This window comes from Somniosus microcephalus, chromosome 6 (assembly GCF_052327205.1).
Source record: "Somniosus microcephalus isolate GS21.2 chromosome 6, FLI_Smic_1.0, whole genome shotgun sequence".
Classification (NCBI taxonomy): Eukaryota; Metazoa; Chordata; class Chondrichthyes; order Squaliformes; family Somniosidae; genus Somniosus; species Somniosus microcephalus.
Window position 1 is genome coordinate 115,125,265 of NC_140992.1, and position 12,932 is coordinate 115,138,196.

A 12,932-nucleotide genomic window follows, 5' to 3' on the forward strand; every position below is an offset into this window, starting at 1 on the left:
GGTCTACCTGGCCCAGACCCCCACCTCTGACCAGGTGCATTGTAACTTTCCCCTTATTGCGTGTCCTAAGATATAGAATTATAAAAGATACAGATTTGTTAAAGGAGCATGTATGAGATGCAGACAATAGGAAGCATACAGGAGAGAGAAGATATCCAAAAGGAAACTTACATAAAGGGTGTGAAAAAGAATCAAAGAGAAATATTCTTTGACAGCACCTCCTAAACCCGTGACATCTACCACCTGGAAAGACAAGGGCAGCAGGTGTATGAAAACACCACCACCTCCAAGTTCTCATCCAAGACACACCACCCTGACTTTGACACGTGTCATCATTCATTCATCGTCACTGGGTCAAAATCCTGGAATTCCCTACCTAACAGCACTGTGGAAGAACCTTCACCACACGTACTGCAGCAGTTCAAGAAGGCAGTTCACCACCACCTTCTCAAGGACAACTAGGGATGAGCAATAAATGTTGACCTTGCTAGCGATGCCCATATCCCAAGAACGAATAATTGTTAAAATATGCAGATTACAAGGAGAGAAAGTGTTTGAGAAGCACACAGAAATGAAAAGAGATGAGACAAAGAAAGACCGAGTAAAGAGACAGGAAAATGTAGAGAGCAGGAGAGCAAGAGACAGACACTCACATGGAGGGAGAATGTTTACTTGTAACTTTGCCCTTGAGCAGCTCCACAGGAGAAGCATTAGCTCGAGCTATTAAACATTTCACAAGGGGAGAGAAATATGGAATCGCACTTACAATTATAAATGTCACAAGCATTAATCGTTTTGTTTGTAACCAGGATTCCCATGGGAACATTCCAACCAGCAGTACGCCCGATAGCTGTGTGACAGGACTTCTTCCCTCTCAGCTTCTTCCAGTTCAGTGTTGGGTCCTTTACAACGGCCACGGCATAGTAAGAGGCTGTGAGAAGAAGACAAACATGTTTAACAGCCCTAATGGAAATATTTGAAGCAAAGCGTGATTCAGAGCTTTGGGCAGACAGCAGGTCAATGAGTTGGTTTTGGATTGCTCCAGCACAGACACAATGGGCCAAATGGCCTCTGAATCAGAAGGTTGGGGGTGCAAGCCCCACTCCAGGATTTCAGCACATAATCTTTGTTCACCCTCCAGTGCAGCACTCAGGGGGTTCGATGGTCTGCTTTGCGGAATCAGGTTACTTCTTAAATGTAACCATCTTTTGTTTCTTTACTTGTCCCATTACCATCTCCTTTTGCCTCGCACCATCATCCCTTTTATATTTTAATCTCTCCTGCCTTCCACAGACCTTCCCTTTTGTTCTTTCCTCCCCTCCCCTCAGTGTCATCAAGCTATTTAACACCCAGGGTCGGTGGCATCATATCAAAGCAAGATTCTCTCCCGTCTCTGGCTAATTTTTCCCTTCCACCTTCGTCTGAAGAACATTGAATCATGACCCTGCCATTAGGTTTTAGTCCCTACCCTACAGGTTCATTTTCTGCTTCATTTTGTTCCCACATCCCAGAGGAAGCTTGGGGTTGACCTGCGTCTTCAGCCACCTCCATGCCTTTTGCTTGTACCCAAAGTTCTTGATGTAAACTCACATTGGGGGATTTAATCTAACACCCTGCATTTAGTATAAGCCTCCTCAAGCTCAAAAAGATGTTCTGTTCAATTGCATTTCCAGCATTGGACCAAGGTTGCATTATCCTAAAGGACCTCATTGCCAGGTAATGGCATAGCACTGTTTTAGTGTGGTAATGTATAAGAACATAAGAACATAAGAATTAGGAGCAGGAGTAGGCCAAACAGCCCTTCGAACCTGCTCCATCATTCAAGAAGATAATGGCTCATCTTCGACCTCAACTCGACTTTCCCCACCCGATCCCCATATCCCTTGATTCCCCTAGAGTCCAAAAATCTATCTCAACCTTGAATATACTCAACGACTCAGCATCCACAGCCCTTACAGGTAGAGAATTCCAAAGATTCACAACCCGCTGAGTGAATAAATTCCACCTCATCTCAGTCTTAAATGGCCGACCCCTTATCCTGAGACTATGCCCCTTAGTACGAGACTCTCCAGCCAGGGGAAACAACCTCTCAGCATCTACCCTGTCAATCCCCCTCAGAACACTATACGTTTCAATGAGATCACCTCTCATTCTTCTAAACTCCAGAGAGTATAGGCCCATTCTACACAATCTCTCCTCATAGGACAACCCTCTCGTCCCAGGGATCAATCTAGTGAAACTTCGTTGCCCTGTCTCTAAGGCAAGTATGTCCTTTCTCAGATAAGGAGACCAAAACTGTGGACAGTACTCCAAGTGTGGTCTCACCAAAGCCCTGTACAATTGTAGCAAGACTTCCTTACTCTTTTACTCCAACCCCATTGCAAGAAGGCCAACATGCCATTTGCCTTCCTAATTGTACCTGCATGCTAACTCTCTGTGTTTCCTGTACGAGGACACCTAAATTTCTCTGGACACCAACATTTAATAGTTTCTCACCATTTAAAAAATATTCTGTTTTTCTATTCTTCCTACCAAAGTGAATAACCTCACATTTCCCCACATTTTACTCCATCTGCCACCTTATTGCCCACTCACTTAACCTATCTATATCTCTTTGCAGGCTCATTGTATCCTCCTCACAGCTTAATTTCCCATCTAGCTTTGTATCATCAGCAAACTTGGTTACATTGCACTTGGTCATTTCATCTAAGCCATTAATATAGATTGTAAATAGCTGAGGCCCAAGCACTAATCCTTGCAGCACCCCACTAGTTACAGCCTGCCAATCAGAAGATGACCCGTTTATCCCTACTCTCTGTTTTCTGTCCATTAACCAATCCTCTATCCATGCTAATATATTACCCACAATCCAATGAGCCCTTATCTTGCATAGCAACCTTTTCTGTGGCACCTTATCGATGCCTTTTGGAAATCCAAATATACTACATCCACTGGTTCTCCTTTATCTACCCTGCTAGTTACATCCTCAAAAAACTCTAATAAATTTGTTAAACATGATTTCCCTTTCATAAAACCATGTTGACTCTGCCCAATCATATTATGATTTTCTAAGTGCCCTGTTACCTCTTCCTTAATAATGGATTCCAGCATTTTCCCAACGACTGATGTCAGGCTAACTGGCCAGTTGTTCCCTGTTTTCTCTCTCCCTCCTTTCTTGAATAGCGGGGTTACATTTGCATGTGGAGCTCATTGGCAGGTAAGTGCGTAACAATGTTTTGGAGTGGAGTGGAGCTCATCAACAGTGATCACACAGAGTCAGTGAGATTTGTCTGGGAAGTAAATGTTTTAACACTTACGTATCTTGGTGTTTACTGCTGTGGGTTTGCATGCTTCAAAACTGGCTGCAGAGAGAAAGGAAGAAAATTAATTTAAACACCGATTACAACTTTATTCTCCATACGTAAAGAGGCAGACAAAGATCTCCAGCCCGCCAATTTTCCGATACCTGCTGCACCCAGGGTTCCAATGTGCCTGGGTGCTGATCCAGGAAAATCTCCCCTAGAAGTTGTCCCTGAACATTACACTTCTCGAACACATCATTTTTAGATAAACCCTTTGGATTTTCGTATGAATTATGGCTTTGTATAATGTGGGGGTTTCTGAAGCTCCGTTAAAATGGGGCACCTGAACTATTTCATAGAAGTAGGCTGTAGGACACTTCTATGAAACATTGTGGGTCCCCAGACTTTGCAGAATATTCAGGAATTCTATGGAAAAAGTAGTCACTGTGCAAACCTTTCAGCCTTAAGCATGATGCAAAGATTACGCAATGAGGACAAGGAGTGCTGTAGGAGGTGGAAGTCCCAGCTGAATAGTTTGAAGACTAAGGCCAGGCCCAATGTTCCGTGATACCAGGAGAGTCTAATGCTGTGTTACAGGCTACAGTCCTGCCACTTCAAAAAGCCAGACTGAAATTCAATGCACATACATGGGACAATTTTCTCATTGTCAAATACAGTGGGTTCTCATGGGGAATGAGCTTGGGTTGGGCCAAATGAGCTCAGGTCCAAATGACCTCCGCACAAGGATCCACTCTATATGTTGTTCAAGCCCCAAATTAATGCAGTGATAATAGCAATTTAGAACTTTGTGAAAGATACTTACTTTTGTTATAGTACTCTGCCATGACTGGAACAAGGCCACACTTTCCTCCAACGTAGACCACTCCCCCATCAAAACTTGCTGCATCAGCATCTCCAAACTGCAACCACAGGGTTTGTATTAGTGTCTCTCTCTCCCTCTCTCACTCAGCATAAACCCACTGGTTTCTCTCCACACTGAAAGTTAATCATTCAGTGTGGACAGTCAGGAGAGATTCCAGCTCTCTTTCTCCTGCTCTAGATGTAGCCAGGGATCATGACTTTCTAGAATTGCCAAGAGGTTTCTTGATTTTTCTGAGCTATTAATTGCTATCAGCCGCTGAGATTATTCGGAACCATCCATGAAGTAGAGCCTTCAGGGGTATTGTTGGCATCCACAAGATCCTTGTGTAGCAAACCAGAGATAATTGAACAAGTTAAGGTTAGGGACCCTTTTGGAAACAGTGACCATAACATAATTGAGTTTGGTGTCAGACTCACCATGAATAAGGAGACTACGATGTGAGGTTGTTAATTTTAGGAAGGTGGACTTGGGGAGTGAGGAAGCAGTTAATGGAGTTGGACTGGAATAAATTGTTAGAAGAACAAAGCTTGTAGGGGTGGTGTACCTTGAAATGCACAATGTAGGGATTATAAAGTAAATTTACCCACTGGGTATGTTTACCTTATTCTTAGAATGGAGGTGAGGCTGCCAAGGCTGAATTTATTGTCCATCCCTAGTTGCCCTGAAAAAGTGATACTAGGCCTTCTCCTTGAACCACTACAGTCCTTGCGGTGATGGTGCTCCCACGATGGTGTTAGGTAATGAATTTCAGGATAATGACCCAATGACAATGAATGAACTGCAATATATATCCAAATCAGAATGGCGTGTAACTTGGAGGTGATGGTGTTACCATGACATTATTGCTTTCCTTCTCAGTGGTAGAAATTGCGGGTGAGGGAGGTGCTGTCGAAGTAACCTTGGTAAGTTGCTGTGGTAGATCCCTGTAGATCATATCTACTGCAGCCACAGTGTGCCAGTGGTGGAGGGGGTGGATAGTGAGTTCAGTGACATGGGGGCCGGTCAAATAAACTGTTTTTCCTGGATGGTATTGAACTTCTTGAGCAAGCGGCTGCACCCATCCAGGCAAGTGGTGCGTATTCCATCACACTCTTACCTGAGCAAGGCTTTGAGGGTTCGGGAGGTGAGCCAGTCATTGCAGAGTACCCAGCCTCTGCCTCTGGTGTTAATATGACTGGTCCAGTTAAGCTTCTAGCCACTGAACCCTGACAAAGGGTCATAGACCTGAAACGTTAACTCTACCTCCCTCTGTCTGCAGATGCTGCCTGACCTGCTGAGTGTGTCCAGCATTTTCTGTTTTTATTTCAGACTTCCAGCATCTGCAGTATTTTGCTTTCTGTGCTTGATGGGACTGTGCAGATGGAGCTTTACTTTGTATATAACCCAAGCTGTGCTCGACCCCAGGGTCAAAAGGATGGAAGAATGTTCCACTTGTTAATGTTAACTTGATAAATACAACATTCAGTCAACCCCCTAAAAACTTTTGGAAAACATTGCTGTCATTTACCTTGATGTGTTTGATGCAGTCCTCAGCGTTGAGGCCCATAATGCAACTTACTGCCCCCCAACTGTTACACTTCTGTTGTTCAAGATCACCAGTAGCACACCAGCGTATCTTGCTAGGATTCAAGGCACTGCTGCTGTCTGCAACACAAACATTTTGATTGGGTTATTATCCTCCTGTAAACTATAATTTACAAACTGGAGCAGCATTTCAATCTATGAGTCCCTGTATAAACAGTCTGGTAATACAACACAAATTGACAACCTCAGAGCTCCAGCATGCTACAGCACAGCAAAGGAACAGGAAACTGCATTGTCTCCCAATGGCCCCATTGGTAAAGGCCACTGTGAAACTAGTTATACAGCGTAGAAGGTCCCAGCTTTCCCTATGCGGAGTTAGGAAGATAGGAATTGCTAGACAAGAAAGACCACGATCCATCTAGCTCGCCTTCTACCATCCTGGTAGTCGCGTGACACAATGATAGTGGCGCTGTTGACTAATCCTAGCAATCAATATCTATCAATTAGCCTACAACAGATCCAGACATGAGGCGAGGAAAACCCCAGTGGTGGAGAGCTTTGGGAACCACAGGTCCAAAGTCACCTGTTCCTCCCACTACACTTACCACGTCATATCTCAAATTACTCATGTACTCTATCCAAAAATATTATTATCTTGGTTAGCAGCTCTCAGTCTGGACAGCAGTTGGTACAATATTGGCCTCAGCACCACTGGACTAGGCAGGTGAAAAATTTGCCAGGATCTCCCCACTGGATCCCTCACCAGTGACCCCCTGTTGGGACCAGGTACAACACTGGTTTTACACCCTGCCCGGTTTTACTCTTTATTGAAATCAAATCCTTAAAAACCTGGATATGTTCAGAAAAAATCAGTTAAAACCCAACAACGTAAGCAAATAGACTTAAAAAAGATCAACGTCAATTCACAATTATTTACACAGTTCACATTATTATGGTGCTCACCATCAGAACTTTCCTAGATAATTTAATGTCACTTATATGTTACTACGATGGTGATGTAATAAAATTGGTTGCCGATTATGCACAAGGGGACAGTTGTGGCCTTGCTTTTAAGAAACAATCCTTCGGTGTATGACCTGAGACTTCAGGGCACTATCAGTGTGGTAACTGTATCCTGCTGTCCTTGCTCCATACAAACTAGGAATGGAAGACTGACACTGGCTGCAGTTCAAAAAATATAGTTTCATAGCAGTACCCAAGGAAGATCCAGATACACTTAAAAAACAGCTAAATTGCATGGCCTTTGTCTTTTTACCTGCTTCAAAAAAAAATGAGTCCCGAGATACACACATGCACCACATCACCAACGTCAGCACTGTGCGTGCAGCAGGCAGGATGTGTGTGTGTGATGTCAGCTCTGTTCGTGCAGCGGGCAGGGTGTGTGTGTGATGTCAGCTCTGTTCGCGCAGCAGGCAGGGTGTGTGTGTGATGTAAGCACTGTTCGTGCAGCGGGCAGTGTGTGTGTGATGTCAGCACTGTTCGTGCAGCGGGCAGGGTGTGTGTGTGATGTAAGCACTGCTCGTGCAGCGGGCAGTGTGTGTGTGATGTCAGCTCTGTTCGTGCAGTGGGCAGGGTGTGTGTGTGTGTGTGTGTGTGATGTCAGCACTGTTCGTTCAGCAGGCAGTGTGTGTGTGTGTGTGATGTCAGCTCTGTTCGTACAGCGGGCAGGGTGTATGTGTGATGTCAGTACTGTTCGTGCAGTGGGCAGTGCGTGTGTGTGATGTCAGCACTGTTCGTGCAGTGGGCAGTGTGTGTGTGTGATGTCAGCTCTGTTCATACAGTGGGCAGGGTGTGTGTGTGATGTCAGCTCTGTTCGTACAGCGGGCAGGGTGTGTGTATGATGCCAGCACTGTTCGTGCAGCGGGCAGTGTGTGTGTGTGATGTCAGCACTGTTCGTGCAGCGGGCAGTGTGTGTGTGTGTGATGTCAGCACAGTTCGTGCAGCGGGCAGTGTGTGTGTGTGTGTGTGTGTGTGTGTGTGATGTCAGCACTGTTCGTGCAGTGGGCAGTGTGTGTGTGTGTGATGTCAGTCCTGTTCATGCAGCATGGTGGCATAGTGGTTAGCACTGTTGCCTCACAGCGCCAGGGACCCGGGTTCGAATCCGGCCTCGGGTGACTGTCTGTGTGGAGTTTGCACATTCTCCCCGTGTTTGCGTGGGTTTCCTCCGGGTGCTCCGGTTTCCTCCCACAGTCCAAAGATGTGCGGGTTAGGTTGATTGGCTATGATAAATTGACCCTTAGTGTTAGGGGGATTAAATACGTGGGGTTACGGGGATCGGGTGGGATATGTGTCGGTGCAGGCTCGATGGGCCGAAATGGCCTCTATCTGCACTGTGGGGTTTCTGTGATTCTGTGATTCTGTGAGCAGGCAGTGTGTGTGTGTGATGTCAGCACTGTATGTGCAGTGGGCAGGGTATGTGTTTGATGTCAGCACAGTACGTGCAGCGGGCAGGGTGCTTTTGCTGATAGACTGCTGAACACGTTACTGTGGGGAGACCCCAGCACACTACCCCACCCAAAATCCCCAGAATGGGCAGCCTACGCCACATTGTGGAACCTTCCCCTGGCCCCTGGTCACGTGGAGGCTGCCTGCGGCCACATCCCAGCACCTACACGAGGAGATCGCCCTGCGGATTCCCAAAGCCAGAATGTTTACTATTAATCTTCACCAAAGCAAACTCCTACTTTTCTTAAGAATCCGTAGAGCATTTGCATATTCACTGCCAAGATACAGAAGGGAATCTATCCCATTGGGGAGGTGAATCAGGTTCTGCGTTGAGTCTTTGAACATCAAGTCCTTCCGTCCATATTTTGTTGAGTTGAAGAGATTGAAAGACAAATTATTCTGTGGCCCAAATAATCCCTGGAAAACACATTTGTATATTCAGTGGTGTTTATATGATGCCTCTTAAAACTCAAGCATTTAGCAGTTTTTTAAACTCTAGCAGGAACACTTCACCCTGCCACATTTTCAATGCTATAATTTTACGCCAGCAATTAGAGGGGTCTGATGCTTTACTGAGTCTCTTCTGCAAACCAGCCCCTATACCAAGAGCCAAACACTCCCCTGGCTAACAGCAAAGATTCCCAACTCATAAGCAAAAAATAAAAACCACAGAAGCTGGAAATCTGAAACCAATAAACAGAAAATGCTGGAGACACACAGCAGGTCAGTCAGCATGTGTGAAGAGAACTGACTGAGTCTGCACCTCAGGTGTGGACCCTTCATCAGGATTCATGTCTGCTTTGTACAGAGTGTATTCGGATGTCTGAAGCTCGTCCTCGTGAACTGTCGCAAAATGTTACTTGTCCAATACTCTGCCTCCTTCATCCCATCCCACAACAATGACAACTTGCATTTATATAGCACCTTTAACATGTCCTGCTCACATATCACCCCTGTCCTTGTTAACCTTCATGGACTGCCATCTCACGGATCACTGATTTCAAATCCTCAACCTCCTCTACAAGATGCCTTCTAGCCTTGCCCTTCACTATTTCTACAACCTCCTTCAGCTCTATGTTCCATCAACGCTTTCCACTCTTCCATCTCTGTCCCCCTTTGCCCTCTCTCCCCTGCACCCATCGTGGTACAGCCTTGAACTGTTTCAGTCCCACGCTCTCGAATGCACTCCCTAAACATGTCTGCCTTGCTGCTTCAAGCGATTTCTCAGAACCTACCTCTTTGTTCCTGCCGCTGGCCACTTCCCCTGCCCTTCTCCCACCTCCCGTAACCTCTCAGCCACCGTTGCTTGATGTCTGGTTATTTATTTTTTTGCATTTCACCTCTGTGAGCCACATTGGAGCAGATGCCCCTGTCTGCAGTGATGCAATAGGGCTGACCATCTCTCTGATGCCCAAGAGGGGGAGCTAGAGGCCCAAGAGGGGGAGCTAGAGGCCGAAGAGGAGGAGCTAGAGGCCCAAGAGGAGGAGCTAGAGGCCCAAGAGGAGGAGCTAGAGGCCCAAGAGGAGGAGCTAGAGACCCAAGAGGAGGAGCTAGAGGCCCAAGAGGAGGAGCTAGAGGCCCAAGAGGAGGAGCTAGAGACCCAAGAGGAGGAGCTAAAGGCCCAAGAGGAGGAGCTAGAGACCCAAGAGGAGGAGCTAGAGACCCAAGAGGAGGAGCTAGAGACCCAAGAGGAGGAGCTAGAGGCCCAAGAGGAGGAGCTAGAGACCCAAGAGGAGGAGCTAGAGGCCCAAGAGGAGGAGCTAGAGACCCAAGAGGAGGAGCTAGAGACCCAAGAGGAGGAGCTAGAGACCCAAGAGGAGGAGCTAGAGGCCCAAGAGGAGGAGCTAGAGGCCCAAGAGGAGGAGCTAGAGACCCAAGAGGAGGAGCTAGAGGCCCAAGAGGAGGAGCTAGAGACCCAAGAGGAGGAGCTAGAGGCCCAAGAGGAGGAGCTAGAGGCCCAAGAGGAGGAGCTAGAGACCCAAGAGGAGGAGCTAGAGGCCCAAGAGGAGGAGCTAGAGACCCAAGAGGAGGAGCTAGAGGCCCAAGAGGAGGAGCTAGAGACCCAAGAGGAGGAGCTAGAGGCCCAAGAGGAGGAGCTAGAGACCCAAGAGGAGGAGCTAGAGACCCAAGAGGAGGAGCTAGAGGCCCAAGAGGAGGAGCTAGAGGCCCAAGAGGAGGAGCTAGAGGTCCAAGAGGGGGAGCTAGAGACCCAAGAGGAGGAGCTAGAGGCCCAAGAGGAGGAGCTAGAGACCCAAGAGAAGGAGCTGGAGGCCCAAGAGACCCAAGAGAAGGAGCTGGAGGCCCAAGAGACCCAAGAGGAGGAGCTGGAGGCCTGGTTGAAGATAGCAGGTAAATAGATATCTTCTACATCCAGCGCCACGAGTGTTTACAATTTGATTCCTCAATGGTGGGGCTCATGTGTGACCCAGAATGTCGCCTACACCTGCGCTTTGCAGATACGGCTGCTGCTGGGCGTATCAGAGATGAGGAATGCCCCCAAGACGTAAAGGTAAGGTGGGCAGAAGCAGCGCCCGTCCACCTCGATCAGAATTTACCTTCTGAATGAGGGATTGCCCACAAATCTGGGTTCTGCTCTAAATTCCAATGCTTCTGCCCCCAGCTACATCAGAATTGTGCCTTGAGAAGGAGTGTCCTTTCTGGGCCATGGATCTTTAGAAGTGGAGTACAGTTAGAAAAGACCATTAATAAATTATGAAGGGTTTTGATAGTGTAGATAGGGAGAAACTGTTCCCACTGGCAGGAGGATCAGTAACCAAAGGCCACAGAGTTAAGATAATTGGCAAAAGAGCCAGCGGGTTATGAGGAGAAATGTTTTTTACGTTCCGAGTTGTTATGATCTGGAATGCGCTGCCAGAAAGGGTGGTGGAAGCAGATTCAATAGTAACTTTCAAAAGGAAATTGGATAAATACTTAAAAAGGAAAAACTTGCAGGGCTATGGGGAAAAAGCAGGGGAGTGGGGCTAATAGGACAGCTCTTTCAGAGAGCCGGCACTGGCTCTATGGTTCTATGATAAAAGGAAATGGGATTCTGGGTTTTACACACATGACATCTATCTATCTATCTATCTTCTATCTTCTATCTATCTATATATATATAAAAGGATCCGTCCGTCTGTATGTCTGTCTGTCTGTATGTCTGTCTGTATGTCTGTCTGTCCGCTATACACTCAAAAGTTATAGAGCGTACCTACACATACGTTATATCAAAAGAAAGCTTATGATTAGGGGAGTGTCATAGGTGTATTTACTTTCTGGTCAGACAAAAATTGTTCGGACAGTATACAAAAAACTTTCAAAAAACTGCTCATTAGCGGTTAACCAATCCTACCGCTCATTAGCGTTGAGTGACGTGATGGTTGGCCAATCCTGCAGTTCAGTGACCTGATGGTTGACCAATTGGTGCATCACGGGGGGCGTTTCATGGCATGTGTGGGCGGGGCCTAATCTTTCAAACTGTCGTTAATTCGGCCATCTTTACCTCAGCTTTTAGTTTTATTCACATTTTAACAGCTTCATTTTTCCCACTTTATGTGTGTGTGGAGGGGATTTTTTTGTTGCTCGGCTCCATTTGCAGCCGCGGGCCAGGGACTCAGGCTTTCTCCTCCTCGGCCCGGTCCCGGGGCTCGGCTCCGTTTGCGGCCGCGGGCCGGGGACTCGGGCTTTCCCCCGCTCAGCCCGGTCCCGGGGCTCGGCTCCGTTTGCAGTCGTGGGCCGGGGGCTCGGGCTTTAACCCCCTCGACTAGGTCGCAGGCAAGCCGCTGCAACGTTCCAGAGCGGGACCCGCCGTGCACGGCCTTCCCCGCGGCATCAACCGCACGGCCCGAGTGCCCGACCAAAAGTGAGCAGGGCTCCGGGTCACCAAGGCCCCACACACCCCTTTCCCCCTCCCCCCACCCCCTTTCCCCCTCCCCACCCCCTTTCCCCCCACACCCCCCTTTCCTCCCCCCACACCCCCCCTTTCCCCCCTTTCCCCCCCACACCCCCCCTTTCCCCCCACACACACACCCCTTTCCCCCCCCACACACCCCCTTTCCCCCCCCACACACACACCCTTTCCCCCACCCCCCTTTCCCCTCCACACACACACTTTCCCCCACACACACCACCTTTCCCCCCACACACACACCCTTTCCCCCACATACACCCCCTTTCCCCCCACACACACACCCCCTTTCCCCCCACACACACCCCTTTCCCCCACACACACACACCCTTTCCCCCCCACACACACCACCTTTCCCCCCAACACACTTTCCCCCCCCACCCCTTTCCCCCACCCCTTCCCCCTCTCTCTCTCTCTCTCTCCTTCCCTCTCTCTCTCTCTCTCTCTCCTTCCCTCTCTCTCTCTCTCTCCTTTCCTCTCTCTCTCCCTCCCCCTCTCTCTTTCCCTCTCTCTCTCTCCCCCCAGTCTCTCTCTCTTTCCCCCCAGTCTCTTTCTCTCTCTCCCCCCAGTCTCTCTCTCTCTCTCCCCCCCAGTCTCTCTCTTCTCCCCCAGTCTCTCTCTCTCTCTCTTCCCCGTCTCTCTCTTCTCCCCCCAGTCTCCTCCCTCTCTCTTCCCCCCAGTCTCTCTCTCCCCCCCAGTCTCTCTCTCTCTCTCTTCCCCCCAGTCGCTCTCTCCCCCCCACTCTCTCTCTCCCCCCCCGTCTCTCTTTTCTCCCCCCAGTCTCTCTCTCGATCCCCGGGCCTCTCTCTCCCCCCAGTCTCTCTCTTTCCCTCTCTCTCTTTCCTTCTCACAC

The 12,932-nt window shown here is 48.2% G+C and overlaps 1 protein-coding gene across 1 annotated transcript in view; it reads right to left on the minus strand.

The window, feature by feature from the left end:
* LOC147116018 (serotransferrin-2-like) overlaps window positions 1-12,932 on the minus strand; it is a 129,453-nt gene that overhangs the window by 27,513 nt on the left and 89,008 nt on the right. The window contains exons 8-12 of the mRNA XM_085990728.1: window positions 8,415-8,592; window positions 5,693-5,829; window positions 4,126-4,222; window positions 3,318-3,362; window positions 767-931 (exon numbers count right to left, since the gene is read on the minus strand). Of these exons, the coding sequence (XP_085846854.1) occupies window positions 767-931; window positions 3,318-3,362; window positions 4,126-4,222; window positions 5,693-5,829; window positions 8,415-8,592 (622 nt within the window). The remainder of the gene's footprint in view (window positions 1-766; window positions 932-3,317; window positions 3,363-4,125; window positions 4,223-5,692; window positions 5,830-8,414; window positions 8,593-12,932) is intronic.